Here is a 17,235-nt window from a genome sequence, read left to right on the forward strand (position 1 = left end):
TAATTCAAAATCAACGGCATAACGGAACAATCTGAGTATCCCCGTCAATACCATATCAAAAGATAATAACTACAATCCATAACTGATATCCAACACAATCCGTAATCAATCCATAATCCAAATCTATCCAATATCAATCGATATATTCTGAAATATCATAACAATTCCATAATCAATCTGTTTCTCAATCTGACTTCGATTCTACGATGTCTAACATATCAAGAACATCATATATGAATCATATTCAGTTCTGGTAATATCATAATTCCAAATCTTAACAAAACATAACAAAACTTACGTCCAATTGTAGCATGTGTTGATAGGAGCACAATACTGAAGTCGGATTCAAAATCGGACGGGCGGATCTTTCACAAACTTCAAATTCCTAAAATAAAAGGCGTAAGGATACACTTATTCTCGTTCCTTTTCTCAATTCTTTTCCTTTCTGAAACGGATGAAGACTCATGAATATATATACATTGCATGGTTTATAAAACGTGGCATGATTCTTTAAGCAGCACGTCTCGCGCATATGCGCGACATCACTTGGCGCATATGCGCGACACTATGTCTCGGCGCGTAGCATGCACAGCGCCTCGCGCGTATGTGCGCCCTCAATCGGCGCATATGCGCGAGGTCCTTCGAAATTCTTCACAACTCTCGGGTACCCTCGCGCACATGCGCGGATTCCTGTCGCGCATATGCGCGAGGTTCTCTGCCCACTCCGCGCATATGCGCCCGGCATGAACGCGCATATGCGCGAGTCTCTATCCTCACACATAATTCAAATCTCCTTTCCGCCTATCCCGGTCTAATATGTTCCATCTATAATCACATCAATTAATCAACAAATCATTTCAGATTAATAACGTAGCAAATCCCGGGCATTACATTTCTCCCCCCCTAAGATATGATTTCGTCCCCGAAATCACCGGCAATCAATCGTATCAATAGGAAGGAATGTATAATAGAAGCTGAATAAAATACTTACATCAATGAAATAATTATGGGAATCTCTGTCTCATGTCCGACTCCATCTCCCAGGTAGCTTCTTCGACACCGTGACGACTCCACTGAACTTTCACAAGAGAAATTGTCTTCATTCTGAGCTGCTTTTCCTTCCGATCAAGAATCTGAATCGGCTTTTCGAAGTAGCTTAATGTCTCATCAAGCTCGGCCTCGTCTGGCTGCATAATGTGTGAAGCATCAGGCAGGTATTTCCGTAGTGACGATACATGAAAGACATCATGTATCTCAGATAAAGAAGGCGGCAATGCGAGTCGAGAGGCACGATCTCCTATCTTCTCGAGAATCTCGTACGGCCCAATAAATCGTGGAGACAACTTTCCTTTCTTGCCAAATCTGACAACTCCCCTGAAAGGTGAAATCTTCAGGAATACTCGGTCTCCTGCCTCAAATACCAACGGTCGTCGTCTGATGTTGGCATATTTGGCCTGTCTATCTTGAGCTGCCTTCATTCTTTTCTGAATCAGCTTCACTTTCTTCAGTCATATCTCTGATCATGTCAGGTCTAATCTCAGGAACCTCAGAGATATCATCCCAATAAAGAGGGGATCTGCACTTCTTACCGTACAATGCTTCAAACGAAGCCATCTCAATACTCGTCTGATAGCTGTTGTTGTACGAAAACTCACAAAGCGGTAATGCATCTTGCCAATTAGTGCTAAAATCAAGCACTATAGCCCTAAGCATATCCTCCAATGTCTGAATCGTTCACTCTGACTGTCCGTCAGTCTGTGGATGATATGTGGTACTCAGATGTAACTTCGTACCTAGAGCCTGCTGCAAACTCTGCCAGAAGTACGAAGTGAACCGAGGATCACGGTCTGAAACAATCGACTTCGGCACTCCATGCAATCTGACCACCTCTCTGACATAGATCTCTGCCATCTGGTCATATATGTATGTCATTTTGTATGGAATAAAGCATGCAGATTAGGTCAATCGATCAATCACGACCCAAATCGCATCACAACCTCTGGAGGATCTCGGTAGTTGCGTCACAAAATCCATGAAAATGTGATCTCATTTCCATTCAGGAATAGACAAACTCTGTAACAATCCTCCCGGTTTCTTTCTTTCTGCTTTCACATGTTGGCAATTCAGACACTTGGTTACAAATTTAGTAACATCAGATTTCATCTGTTTCCACCAATACTGTGTCTTCAAATCATTATACATTTTCCTGCCACCAGGATGAATACTAAAACGACTGTTGTGCGCTTCTGTCAATATCTGTTGTCTCAAATCTGAAACATTCGGCACAACAATACGATTATTCACATACAAAACACCGTCACGAACCTGATATTCCGATTGATGTCCAACTCTGACCATAGCAATCGAATTCTGCACATTCTGATCAACTTTCTGTGCCTCTTTGATTCGCAATATCAGTTTTGGTTCGGCCCGAATAGCACATAATCTCAGAGGCTGACAATCTGTTTCAAAGGCTAATCCAGACAAACAACAATCTTTTATCAAATTCGAAACACCAATCGTCGATAAGGATAAGGAACATACCTTTCGACTCAGTGCATCTGCTGCTGCATTGGATTTCCCCGGATAGTACTTGATTTCACAATCAAAGTCTTTCAATAAATCAAGCCATCTTCGTTGTCTCATATTCATCTCTGACTGTGAAAATAGATACTTTAAGCTCTTGTGATCAGAATAGATCTCAAACTATTCACCGTACAGATAATGTCGCCATATCTTTAATGCAAAGACGATGGCTGCCAAGTCAAGATCATGAATTGGATAACGAGTCTCGTGTGGCTTCAACTGTAGTGAAGCATAAGCGATAACATGGCCTCGCTGCATCAATACACATCCCAATCCTCGGTGAGAAGCATCACAATAAACTACAAAATCACCAGTACCTGATGGAATCGTCAAGATCGGTGCACTGGTCAGTCTTTTCTTTAATTCAAGAAAGCTGGTCTCACATTCTTCAGACCAGACAAATGGAGCATTCTTCTGAGTCAACTGAGTAATTGGCTTGGCAATACTCGAGAAATCTTTAATAAATTGACGATAATATCCTGCCAAACCCATAAAACTGCGGATCTCGGGTACTGAAGTCGGTCTCGGCCAACTGATCACAGCCTCAACCTTGCTAGGATCAACAGAAATCCCGTCTCCAGAAATAATGTGACCTAAGAATACAACATGTCTCAATCAAAACTCGCATTTCGACAGTTTAGCATATAATTTCTCAGCCCTCAGAATTTTCAACACAGTTCTCAAATGCTCGGCATGTTCAATCATATTCTTCGAATAAATCAAGATATCATCAATGAATATAATAATGAAATCATCAACATAACTCTGGAATATGCGGTTCATCAGACCCATAAATACAGCTGGAGCATTCGTCAACCCGAACGGCATGACAATAAACTCATAATGTCCATACCTGGTTCTGAATACAGTCTTCGAGATATCAGAATTTCTGACTCTCAGCTGATGGTATCCAGATCTCAGATCGATCTTGGAATATACAGATGAACCCTGCAACTGACCAAACAAATCATCAATGCGAGGCAAGGGATATTTATTCTTTACCGTTGCTTTGTTCAGTTGCCGGTAATCGATGCAGAGTCTCATCGAACCGTCTTTCTTTCTCACAAACAGTACTGGAGCACCCCAAGGAGACACACTCGGTCTGATATACCCCTTGGCCAATAAATCCTCCAATTGTTCTTTCAATTCTTTCAACTCAATCGGTGTCATTCTGTACGGAGCCCTCGAAATCGGAACTGTACCTGGCATCAATTCAATACTGAAGTCTATCTCTCGAATCGGAGGCAATCCAGGAATCTCATCTGAAAAGACATCAGCAAACTCACACACCACTGGCAAGTCCGCCAATGATGGACTCGATTTCAGTAGATCAACTGAATAAACAAGGAATCCATCCGCTCCTTTCTGCAATAATCGAGTCATATTTATAGCAGATATCAAAGGAATTCTGGATCGAGAACCCTTACCATAAAATTTCCACTCCTCAGCCATTTCAGGTCTGAATCTCACAATCTTTTGGAAACAATCAACAGTGGCTCTGTACTTGGTTAACATATCGATACCGATAATACAGTCAAAATTAGACAACCCAAGCACAATACAGTCTAATTCAAGTTCATGCCCATCATACTGCAGTATCCAAGATTTAACAGACTTCACTGATATCAAACCTGTCCCCAAAGGAGAAGAGACAGGCACTACAGCAGATAATGACTCAATAGGCAATGAATGCATCAATGCAAATCGCTCAGATATGAATGTATGCGATGCACCAGTATCTATCAGTACATATGCAGGATAACCAGAAATAAAACAGTTACCTGCAACAACATCGTCAGGTGCGTCCTGAGCCTGCTCCTCTGTCAAAGCAAATACTCGGGCCTGCTGTCTAGGAGGCTGGCTCACTGTCTGGCTACCTCCTGGCCTTTGCTGTGACTGAGATGGTGCTGGCTGGAATGAATGCACAGCGGTTGATCGTCTATCAGTCTGTGCCGCTGATCCAGATGATTCGGCACCCTGTGATCTCTGAGCATCTCTCTGGGGACAAACTCGAGCAAAATATCCCTGCTGCCTACAGATACGGCAACTGCCGAACACTCCTCGGCACTGCTCAGTGGAATGCTTCCCTCCACAAGTGCTACAGTAAGGTCCTGTATAACTCTGGCCCTGACCGGTCTGTTTCGAGCCGCTAGAACTGGATGAACTGCTTCCAGATCTTTTGAATTGCTTTCCTCTGGCTTTCAGAAAGTCTTTCTTTCCACCACTGCTGCTACCACTCTCAAATCGGGGAGGTGGTTGTTGTGGTCTCGGTGCTGGAGGTACAAACAAAGCTCCCTTCTGTCTCATCAGACCAGCTTCGGCTCCCTTGGCTCTGTTCAAAGCATCAGTAAAATTATTCGGTCGTCCCGTGTTCACCAGTGTAAATATTTCCGGATTCAGGCCATTGATGAATTGATCAACAACGGCTTCTTCATTCTCAGCCACGTGTGGAGCAAATCTCAGTAGGGTAGAGAACTTGGCCACATACTCTTCAATGTTCAGCTGACCCTGTCTCAAGTTCGCAAACTCTGCACCTTTGTCCTTTCTATACGACACTGGAAAGAATCTTTGATAGAATTCAGTTCTAAACACTTTCCAAGTAATCAATGTACCTCGATGCTCCAATGCCCTCTTTGTTGTGAGCCACCAATTCTTTGCAACGTCATGTAATTGGTGCCCAATCAGTTTCACTCTCCGCTCATCTGTATAATCCAAGGAGTCAAACAGCATCTCAATGTCATCTAACCAACTCTCGCAATCAACTGAAGTCTCAGTACCCTTCAGAGTCGGTGGATGGAATAACTGAAATCTCTTCAATAGTGTTTCCATAGGTGTTGCTGTCACATCCATCGGAGGATTCGAAGTACTGCCCTGTTCTAGGATTCGTCGGGGAGGCATATCTGATTATCAAAAGGGTTAGCAATCAACTAAAACACATCTGTTTCAGTCCCTTTCTGATCATCTTACCTCTGATAAGGAATCGGCTCTGATTCATTCTCAATATTACACATTTACAATTCAAATCAGATAATCAGGTAAACATATAATATTGAAGCAATAAACATGCTAGCATACAAAACCAGGAAAGAAAACTCAATCTACCCCGCTCACTAGCTTCTATCTCAATCTAAAGGATCTATCGCTCTGATACCACATGTTGTGGGGACCCGGACGCTAATCATTATCTTAATCATCATTTGGGACAATTTAATCAATTATAATAAACAGGGTCTCAATTTTTTTCTTTTTAAAATACAGTATTAAATGCGGAACGTAATAGAATACATTCTAATATACATGTCAGTATTAAAGTACAAGTCTTGTACTATATACAATCATTCAAACTAAGGTTTAACAACTAAATATCAAGTGTCCAAACCCTATCTCTAATCAAGGTCCGAAGTCTCCACTCTAATCCCGATCTCTCTTCATCTTCTCGACCCTGAACCTGTCCCACCTGTTGCCATGCACACATACAAACACGACAACAGCCGGATAACTCCGGTGAGATATACATCCCAGTATAAATCAATGAAACATGCAATCATATAATCAATATAAAGCATGAAGCAGATATCAGTTATATGTATCAAAATCTGAAACCATAATCAATATAAAACTGCCAATTCAGACTCGTGACTCCACGTCTCAGACTAGACTCAATCCTAGTCTAAGGATCCCGGTTTTCAGACGTTGGCATTCCTATATCGAATTCAGTAATAGAATAAACTCCAATTCTATTCAATCGATATAACCAAACATCCGGTGTCTTGACCTATCCGTCACAGACTGTGGCACTATCGCCAATTTACTATCTTGTGACAATGTGCAATGTGCCAGTGACGATTCCATCACTATCGGCACTTATGTCACAAGATCACTCGTCTAATACTCATCTAATATATGCTTCTATAAATCAATAGAACAAGCATATCAATTCAAATCATTGTAAATAATAACAATAAGTATGTGATTTAGGGAAACTCAAGTATATCCTACTCGAGTCGTTCTCCCGGTACCACATTGACTTATACCTTTCTTTAATCGCAGTTCTGACAACGTTCAAGTCTGGAATTCAAAGTCTGTCAACACTCAATCTGACAAAGACAATATCAAAGAGTACAATATCAATATACTGCTCAAATCAATACCAATCTGATCAATCTGGATTCAATTCAAAATCAACGGCATAACGGAACAATCTGAATATCCCCGTCAATACCATATCAACAGATAATAATTACAATCCATAACTGATATCCAACACAATCTGTAATCAATCCATAATCCAAATCTATCCGAAATCGGACGGGCGGATTCAAAATCGGACTGCCTCGGTTGATAGGAGCACAGTACTGAAGTCGGATTCAAAATAGGACGGGCGGATCTTTCACAAACTTCAAATTCCTAAAATAAAAGGCGTAAGGATACACTTATTCTCGTTCCTTTTCTCAATTTTTTTCCTTTCTAAAACGGATGAAGACTCATGAATATATATACATTGCATGGTTTATAAAACGTGGCATGATTCTTTAAGCACCACGTCTCGCGCATATGCGCGGCATCACTCGGCGCATATGCGCGAGACACTATGTCTCGGCGCGTAGCATGCACAGCGCCTCGCGCATATGCGAGCCCTCAATCGGCGCATATGCGCGAGGTCCTTCAAAATTCTTCACAACTCTCGGGTACCCTCGCGCACATGCGCGGATTCCTGTCGCGCATATGCGCGAGGTTCTCTGCCCACTCCGCGCATATGCGCCCGGCATGAACGCGCATATGCGCGAGTCTCCATCCTCACACATAATTCAAATCTCATTTCCGCCTATCCCGGTCTAATCCGTTCCATCTATAATCACATCAATTAATCAACAAATCATTTCGGATTAATAACGTAGCAAATCCCGGGCATTACAGACACGATAACTTTTTAAGAGATCATTAATTTCAATATTACTCCGATTCATACATGCTTAACTCAACATTTTTTTATTGACAAAATAGGATCGAAAATCTATCTCACAAAAAAATTGACTAAGAAAACAATATCATAAGAATTTTGTATGTTTTTATCAATCGTGTTTTTAAGATAAAAATAATATATTTGGAGTGAATCCAACTCAAATATTCGATACACACTTCCTAAATATCTGCTTTCTCGAATTCAATAGAATCATCAATTAGTTAAAGTCAATTAAATCTTTAATCGACTGGGAAAAAAAAGGATTGAGACCGGATAAATCCATCAATTTAGCTAGGGATGACAATGGAGCGGGACGAGGCGAGGTGGGGACGGGGGCGGGTTTGCCATCCCCATCCCCCTCCTCGAGTTCCATCCCCACCTCCATACCGTCCCGATCCCCGTTTTTTCGAGTTCGAGGAATCTCCGAAACTGAAACTTCGGAGATCAACTTCTCATTCCCGCCCCATCTCCGTTTCAAAAATATTAATATAACAAGACGACGACGGATTCGGAGATTTTCTCAAACCAAATCTTATTATTATCTATTATTATTAGTGATAATATTAATATCAATATTAATAATATTATTATTATTACTTTTTTAAAAATAATATTATTATTATATTATTAATACTAATAATATTATTATTTTATTATTGATATTATTTTCGGGACGGATTCGAGGATGGAGATAGTAATCTTATACCCGCCCCGAACCCAAACCCGAAAAAATCGGAGATTCCCATCTCCGTTTCGGGTTTTCTCCGTGGCCCCAAATCCATGTTGGAAAGTTGTCATCCCTAAATTTACCATTATTTCGTCCATCTAATCAAAATGAGAAAGAAACCTTTATATATATATTTTTTCTTTTATACGACGATGTAACTCGTGGAACTCACAGCTGATACACCGTGCTAACTAATAATTTCAGGCATTGAAAACAACTTGCGCTCAAAAGCTCGGTGGTAGCCTAAGCCATCATGCTACATATAATTCCAGGTGCCGGGAATTGCCAAATCCTGGGACATTTCATCCACCACCTTCTCCAGCCCTTCCACTCGTTTTTCCAGGGAATTCATCCCTTTCTGGGAGCTTCCTATGAATTTCTGAAAAATAAACCAGCACATTATGTCAGATCAACTCTACTCGATTCAAATTGTTAATGATATCCCGAACCCATACACATGTTTTTCAAGCTAGAATATGATCTTCTCTGGGTCCCTGACCCCATAATGGGGGAAATTATCTGGTACATACCTGAAGGATATCCAGCAAAGTAGATTGCTGATTCTCAATCTGTAGAAGTTGATCACAAATCATAGACAAATCCTCGAACTCCGTTTGAGTCCCCAGCTTTTCATGGATAGAATCTCCATAACCCACATCCAGATCATCGCTATTAAAATTGAACGGGACAACTCGGGGCCGAAAGTTTCTCCTCAATTCTGGTATGTTGGGTTTCGAGGTACAAGGTTTCTTTTCCTGGTCACTTCTTACAATGATCTTATGACTTCTGCCGGTGGATGAGCAGCTCGATACCGGCGATTTCGTAGGAGTTACTTTTCTGAATTGGGGAGTTACCAAGCCCCTGTCTGCCGAAACACTTCTCGAAACCAGAACCGGGGAGTACCCACTGCTGCTGCAGCTGCTACCTGATCATATTGTATGATTGTAACATTATATTCGTTTCAATCTCGCAACAAATTTATGCATCCGCTAGGCGTAAGCACATTTGATTCAAACTTAGGACCACCCTAACCAATTTGAATTACATTCTTATTCAATGCTATATATATTATCATATTCAAAACTCACACATATAGTAATCATTTTTATATACACAACTATTTTAACACACAATTTCGAGTCTTTAATCTGAAAACAACTCATTAAATACAAAGTCAAGTTCAAGCACAAAAATTATGCACCATTCAACAGCCGAATTTGAGAATTCATCGAATTCGATCATCGGAATGCAATGAAATTCTGAGTATAGTGCACAAATTCAAACCTTGGAATAGAAATTTAACAGAAAACAAGATTAAAAAAAATAGTACTGACATGTGAACAAATTCTAAATTACCTTTAGGGGATGTCACCTCTTCCAACACGTCAGGAACATCTCTCCACCTCTCCAGTGCCTGATTCATCGTCTCCCTAGTAACCTTTACCTGTCCCAGCGTTTTAAATTAATCCAGATTATCAATCTTTTCAGATTTTGCATTATAAATTATACAATATAATAATGTAAGTCAAACTATGAGACAACAAAAATTAATGTAAAAATTTGTTACCTTGTCAAATCTTCGGCTCTCCAAAGCAGCGACACAACTTCCCTTGAACTCTGCAGCCAAATCTTTGTCCGCCGTGGCCGCCGCTTTCTCTAAAACATCTGCCGCAGCTTTTCTCGCCGCCCAATCTTCACTACTCAGGAAATCGACCGCGGTGTAAACCAAAGAACTCAAGAGGCTCTTATTTTTCACACAACAAGTGTTTACAATGCTCCCAGTTAACACTAACAAAGAAGGCTTTGCCTTGGAACAGTCCTTTTTTATCAACTTCAGAACTCTCGGCAAGAGCTTTCTAAGCTCTGAAGCATCCACCTCCCTTGCCGCATCCACTGCGGCGGATAAACAGAGCGCCACTCCCATCTGCGCGTTCGAATCCTGCTCCTGGAAGAGCGCGTCGACGAGGGGCTTGAGGATGACAGAAAACGGAGGCTGGGTAACATGTGTAGTGATTGATGAAATGGCGTCAACGCAGGCGGCGCGTACTGCGGAGTCCGGGTCTCGGAGACGGCGGAGGACGGCTGAGATCATGCGGGAGACGTGGGGCGACAGGGCATCGCCGTGTGCGGCAGAGAGGATGCTCAAAACACGCACGCACTGGCGGCGGACGGGGGATTTCTCCGACGAGTCTGTAGTAGAAATACAATTCAAGAAAGGTACAAAATCGTCACTCGGGAGTGCTCTAGCGATACCTTCGAGTTCATTGGTGGCCATAGAAAGCGTGTCTCTGTCGGAAAGCTTATTAAGACAAATGTTGACTCTTGTCTTGAGGCTGCCGGATGATTGTTTCGAAACTCCCATTTCGCTGCCGTAACCCTGAGCTGTAAGGTGGCGCGGTGATCGGTGGAGTCTAGAATGGGGAAGACGGGAAGTGTTAATATATATGGGGAAGAGTTGAGTTGGTCTCGAATATTTATATATAATTTTGCAAAAGAAATTATTTATTTTGTACTTGTAAGTTGGCAATGAGTGTGAAAATAGAAGTAATTGCAAGAGAGTACTCTGTATATTTACTGAAAAAAGTGAAAAGGGAAATTTTTTGCCCAGATTTTTGTACTATCGTAACGTAATAGTGCCTGCGCCACGTTTGGGCACCAGTTAAATTTTATGGAACCCACTTTGCACACGTTCCCAATTTTTTCCTTTATTTTTTTTATTTAAATAGATAATTTATTATAATTTTTAAATGTCCATACTCTTTAGTATTACGAATAAGAAATGATAATTGTATGGTATATAAAAAACTATAAGAAGTTTATATGTAATTTTTAAAGTTAATGGATGTAATGTAAGCTTGATACAAACATGATGATATGTAAATGTAATTCTCAAAGTTTTTTTTTTTTGTTTTTTTGTTTTTTTTGTAGTTATGATAAACTTTAGTGGATCCATATAATTAACTCTAATTTATATAAGTGAAGTTGTAATATAATTTTTCTTATTTTACTAAACTCTTGATTTTATGTATTTTATTTAATTATAAATGCATATGAAAATTATTACTAAAAAATTGTCCGAATAACCTGATAAGAATTGATAACAGATTAAATTTGACAGATAAGTTAGGGAAAAAAGAAAGAGATATCAATGTTAGAGAAATAAAGGATAATTTACTCATTTGAGATCTAACTCAGAGAATATGTTGGTTAAAATTTAGGGTAAAATTGTAAGAAATTTTTGTGTGATTTGGCAAATGATCAAAACGATTATTGTGAGGTGTGCAACTATTATATAATATTACATATTATTATTATATATACACAAAATTTGGTTAATTTATCAGCCAACCTAGTTCACATTTCTGCTCAGCATTGAGATGACACTCAACTTTGAATATAATAAAACATATCAAAATTGTATGTCTAATAGATAAGTGACACGTCATAGAAAGACACATAGGTTAACACGGTTTGTTGACAAAATATCAAAATTACATGTGTGTGTTGAAAGATAAGCTTGTTACAATTGGGCTTTTATATTCGAGATATTGTCTCAAATTTAAGATATCGGTATCAGATGGACGAGGTACGGCACACAACATATTACTGTATCAATATATATTTAAAAAAAAAAACTTACCACTTCTTTCTATGCTATTTATAAACTTATATAATGTTTTCCATTTATTGTATTTTTGCAAAATTATAGTTAACTTTGAGACAAATATCTAAGAACCATGGAATTCCGATATCTAATAATCACCATCAAAATCGATATGTATTAATATAAAAACCAATATAATATATTTAATCATACCAAAATTAATAAAAGTTAGTCGGCTTTTAAATATCGCCCGTAGAAGGATTCATCATCATGTCACATTAATGGAGCCTTCATAAATTTATTTTTTAATATTATCCAGCGATTTGGTAATTTAAAATCAAAATAATTTATACAATGTCTGATCAAATACGTATAGAGGGAACAACGAAGACGATAACTTGCAAGGATTTACAATTTTTTTAAAGCTTTTTATGTTTGAGATTTGTGATTTAATTTGATTTTATTCAAAGATTTTGGTCCATGAAATTTTAGAAAGACCGACTTATTGGTTATATAATAAATATTAATACCATAAAAAGAAAGCTAACACTAATGTCACGAGTTTAAATTTTCGGCAACTTTAAAATCTTGCAATATTTACGAGCAAGGACAAACGTCTGGTAATCATCCTCTCTGTGACATAATTATCAACAAATTTATATAATCTCTAATAAAAAGTTGAAATATTCCATTTTAATATCGATCTACCACTAGTTTTTATAACAAAATTTCAATGGTCCGCATAAAAATAAAAGAAAGTTAAAGTTTTCCTTATATATGTTATTTATATGTTGATCATTTTAGTAATTTATATTGTCAAAAACTCAAAATAGAGTCTTAGTTGTGCATATATCTTTCACGTTTTGTCATTTTTACTCACTTTAGTCAGAAGTGTTATTATGATATTTAATGCATACGTGAGTACCACATCGACTTAAAATCAACATCATCCCAGAAATTAGAAAAATGACCAGAATTGATAAAAACACAAAGACGATGTGTCGGGACCCGGACGCTAATTCATTCCTTAATCGTCTTTAGAATAATTCAGTAATTATAAACACAGGGTCTAATTTTTTTTTTTTAAATACACAGCGAAAACGTAATGTAATTCAACTTAAATTACATATTAAACATAAATATACAAATATTGTATTATCTACAAGAATTCAACTAGGTTCAACTATATCTCATTGTTGAATCCTAAGTTGCTTCAAAGCCCGGATCTCCACGCTATCTAGTCCAGCCTCGTTCTCTTCTTGACCCTGATCATATCCCACCTGTTGCCATGCACACATACAAACAAGACAACAGCCGGATAACTCCGGTGAGAATTACATTCTCAGTATAAATCATGTATACATGCAATCATAAAAACAATATAAAAGCATATAACAGATATGTCTAACATGTATTCAAATCAGAATATAAATCCATATCAAGAATAAATCCTATTCTAAACATGTACCATCATCAGGAACATAACTCATCATGTACCATATCAAGGAACATAATCAACATAACTCAATATAAACTGTCAATTAGACTCATGACGTCACATTTAAGACTAGACTCAATCCTAGTCTAGGGATCCCGATTTCCAGAAGTTAGCATTCTCATATCGACCAACAGTAATAGAAAAGACTCCAGTTCTATCCACGTCGATAGGGTATCGATCACAGTAATAGAAGAAATACCAATTCTATCCACATCGATATGGTATCGATCACCAGTAGTAGAAGAAGCTCGTATTCTATCCACATCGGTATAGTATCGATCACCAGTAATAGAAAGAACTCCGATTCTATCCACATCGATATAATATCGATCATCAGTAATAGAAGAAGTTATAATTCTATCCACATCGATAGCCAATCATCCGGTGACAGACTTTGGCACAATCGCCAATACACTATCTTGTGACATCGTGCAATGTGCCCGTGGCGATCCCACCACTATCAGACACTTCTGTCACAAGACTATTCGTCTAATACCTGCTGTCTATAAATCAAGAGAACAAGTACATCAATCAAATCAATATCATAAGGTAAAGTATGTGGTTTAGGGAAACTCGAGCCAAACCTCACTCGAGTTGTGCAATCCCAACTCAACATTAATTTATACCTTTATCTTCTCGGTCCGACGAAGACGAAGTATTGAAGTCAACTCTGTCCATACCCAATCTGATAATGACAATCGAATAGATACCATATCAGTACATAACTCAATTCAAAACCTGTTCTGATTAATACTCAAATCAAAACATAATCTGATCAATGTCAATCGACATATGATACCACAATACAATCTCACCCAATACCGAATCTGCTCAATATCAATCGACTGATGTTTCGACGGCATAACAATACAGTCTCGATAACCCCGTCAATTTCAACACCACAGATATAATACCAGAACTCATAATCGATATCGGTGCAATTCATAATTTCAATAACAACACCAATCTGATATCGAATCTCAGTTAATCAATTCCAAAAATCATAACAATTACATAATCAGTCTGTTTCTTAATCTGACTTCGATTCTATGATGTCTAACATGTCAAGAACATCATATATGAATCCCATTCAATTCTGCCAACATCATAATTTCAAAACATATCAAAACGTAGTAAAACTTACGTCCAGTTGTAGCTGTCGTCGGTAGGAACACGGTACTGTCCTCGGATTAGAAATCTAACGGACGGATTTCGCAAAATCGCGATTAAAATGCCACGGAGAATTTTCTTAAAGATTCCTTCGATTTCCTCTTTCTCTCTTCTGAAGAAATATGCATGTGTAATATATATATATATATATATATATATATATACCACGCATGCAGCAAGGCAAGTGGCCTGCTCCCTCGAGTAACACGTCTCGCGCATGTGCGCGACATCTTTCGGCGCATATGCGCGAGATACAATTTCTCAGCGCGTGTGTCTCGGCATCTCTCGCGCATATGCGCGCCTTCCGTTGCGCATGTGCGCCGAACTCACTGCCCTGCTCGCGCATATGCGCCCGTTCACGTCGCGCATATGCGCGGGGTCTTCTGTCCACTCCGCGCAAGACTCGCGCATCACGTCACGCATGTGCGCGAGTACACCTCCTTGCACATACATTTTGCGTCTTTTCTTACCTTTCCCGGTCCACTCTGTTCCGTCTATAATTACCTTGATTAATCAATAAATCATTCCAGAATAATCTCAGATTACGGTAAATATACCCCAAATCATTTTCGATTACGGTAATCAAATTCTCGGGCCTTACACGATGATTAAAACTAATGTATACAACCAAAAAAAAAAAAAATCAAAGACATTGATAAAAATTAATGTATACAACCAAAATTGCAATTTTCTTATAAAAAAACATAAACAAAAACTTGTGTGAGACGGTCTCACGGGTCGTATTTTGTGAGACGGATCTCTTATTTGGGTCATCCATGAAAAAATATTATTTTTTATGCTAAAAGAATTACTTTTTATTGTGAATATCGATAGGGTTGACCCATCTCACAGATAAAGATTCGTGAGACCGTCTCACAAAAAAATTACTAAAAACACGTAAGCCTAATTCAATGTTTTTTCAATCTCCTTATTTTTCGGGTCTCTCAAACTTTTTTTTTTACGTACAATTCTATCAGCTTAAGATTGCATTTAGATTGAATGAATAGATTTGATTTCAAATACACATTTCCAATCAATTATAATCCATTCGACTCAAAATTTAGAAAAAGTGATGAAATCTCATGCGTTGCTCAAGTATATTTTGCTGCTTCAACTGCAATATACTCTCCAACTTGTTCGTTTGAAATCCATCCGTACGTGTCAAATTATGAAATCCTCCCACACCTACAAATCCTTTTACGATTTCATGATATTTCTAGGTTTAACTTGTCCTAAATAGACCCTATAATCATGTCGTTACCTCTTGAGAAGTAGTATGAATTTATTTGGTATGAAATGGAGGATTATTAAACATTTATATATTAAATATTTTATGCCAGCATTAAGAGTTGTACAAGTTGGTGATGTAGATGAGCGTTTGACCAATGATCATGAGTTCGATTATCTCTCGACATGTTAATTCGGACGAGTATATTGTATAGGGCTTGCCTAGCACGATTTACGTAAATAGCTTAATTTGTAGATTATTGCGATACTTCATATATTTAGACCATACACATCGAATATAACGGTAAAGGTTGCGTGTTTAATTTTGTTGAAGGTAGCAGTAGCAGTTGTGTGTTTAATAGATATATGGTCGATACATTACGTTGAATCCACTCTTCATTTTTGTTGATAAATTATGTTTAATTTCATGCTAAAAATTTCAAGTTAATTTTGTAGTGATTTATCATTACTTGGGATGAAACCGGGGATGTGATAAAAAAAATAGAAGAAAATTATATGTATCACGTCGATAACAATTTAAAATTAAAACTATATGAATTCATTTTTTAATAAAATAATTAACCTGCAAAAACTATTTCTATTTGTTGTCCAATAATTAACTCTTGTGAGACGGTCTCACGAATTTTTATTTGTGAGACGGGTCAACTCTACCGATATTCACAATAAAAAGTAATACTCTTAGCATAAAAAATAATATTTTTTCATGGATGACCCAAATAAGAGATCTGTTTCACAAAAAACAACCCGTAAAACCGTTTTACACATGTTTTTTTTGGCTATTCAATCTCAATACATTCCCTATTTTACTAAACACAACGAGACCCATGTGCAAGCCACGTGCTCCTGACCGTCACTGAATGGACTGTGAACAGTACATATTGATGGGTAATGAGGCTCAAATTAAGTATAAAATCTCAAGCCCACAATTATTATTAATTATAAAAGCTCAAACCCACTATACACTCTCCAAAAAGAATCTATAAATAGGAGAGTATTCTCATTATTTAGGAGGAGGAAGACTTTTGGATACGAAAATTTTTTAGCTCTCAATTACTTGTTGAGTGTCGGAGTATCCATCCCGACGCCTCTGACGTTTCGTTTCTGACGCAGGTGATAGCCCACAAAGATTCTCTCCACCAGCTACTTGGACTCGTTTACGAACCAGCAGAGTAGTTTGGATAATCATCATTTTTTGCTACATCACATATGTAAGAAAAACGATCATGAGTCCATTCCCTCTCTTCTTTGTTACATAAATTTAAGGACGCTGATTATTTGCAATAGAGCCAAAAAATGCGTTCCAAATGTGGAATACATTATCTCAAATATACTACCTTCGTCAAAATTGAGATAGCTGATACAATTAATGTAACTAAGATATTTCGGAATCGGAACTCTCGTCCGGACAAATATTCCTCTCAATAATCGTTTATTGATAA

At 38.2% G+C, this 17,235-nt stretch overlaps 1 protein-coding gene across 1 annotated transcript; it reads right to left on the reverse strand.

The window, feature by feature from the left end:
* Positions 1 to 8,384: 8,384 nt before the first annotated feature.
* LOC142533657 (TORTIFOLIA1-like protein 4) lies at positions 8,385 to 10,726 on the reverse strand. The gene is made up of 4 exons (XM_075640497.1): positions 9,844 to 10,726; positions 9,633 to 9,720; positions 8,807 to 9,201; positions 8,385 to 8,655 (listed from the first exon to the last, which is right to left on the reverse strand). Exons 1-4 carry the CDS (start codon positions 10,636 to 10,638, stop codon positions 8,533 to 8,535), a joined length of 1,401 nt encoding a protein of 466 aa, XP_075496612.1. The 5' UTR covers positions 10,639 to 10,726; the 3' UTR covers positions 8,385 to 8,532.
* Between the last annotated feature and the right edge of the window lie 6,509 nt (positions 10,727 to 17,235).

This window comes from Primulina tabacum, chromosome 18 (assembly GCF_025594145.1).
Source record: "Primulina tabacum isolate GXHZ01 chromosome 18, ASM2559414v2, whole genome shotgun sequence".
Lineage (NCBI taxonomy): Eukaryota > Viridiplantae > Streptophyta > Magnoliopsida > Lamiales > Gesneriaceae > Primulina > Primulina tabacum.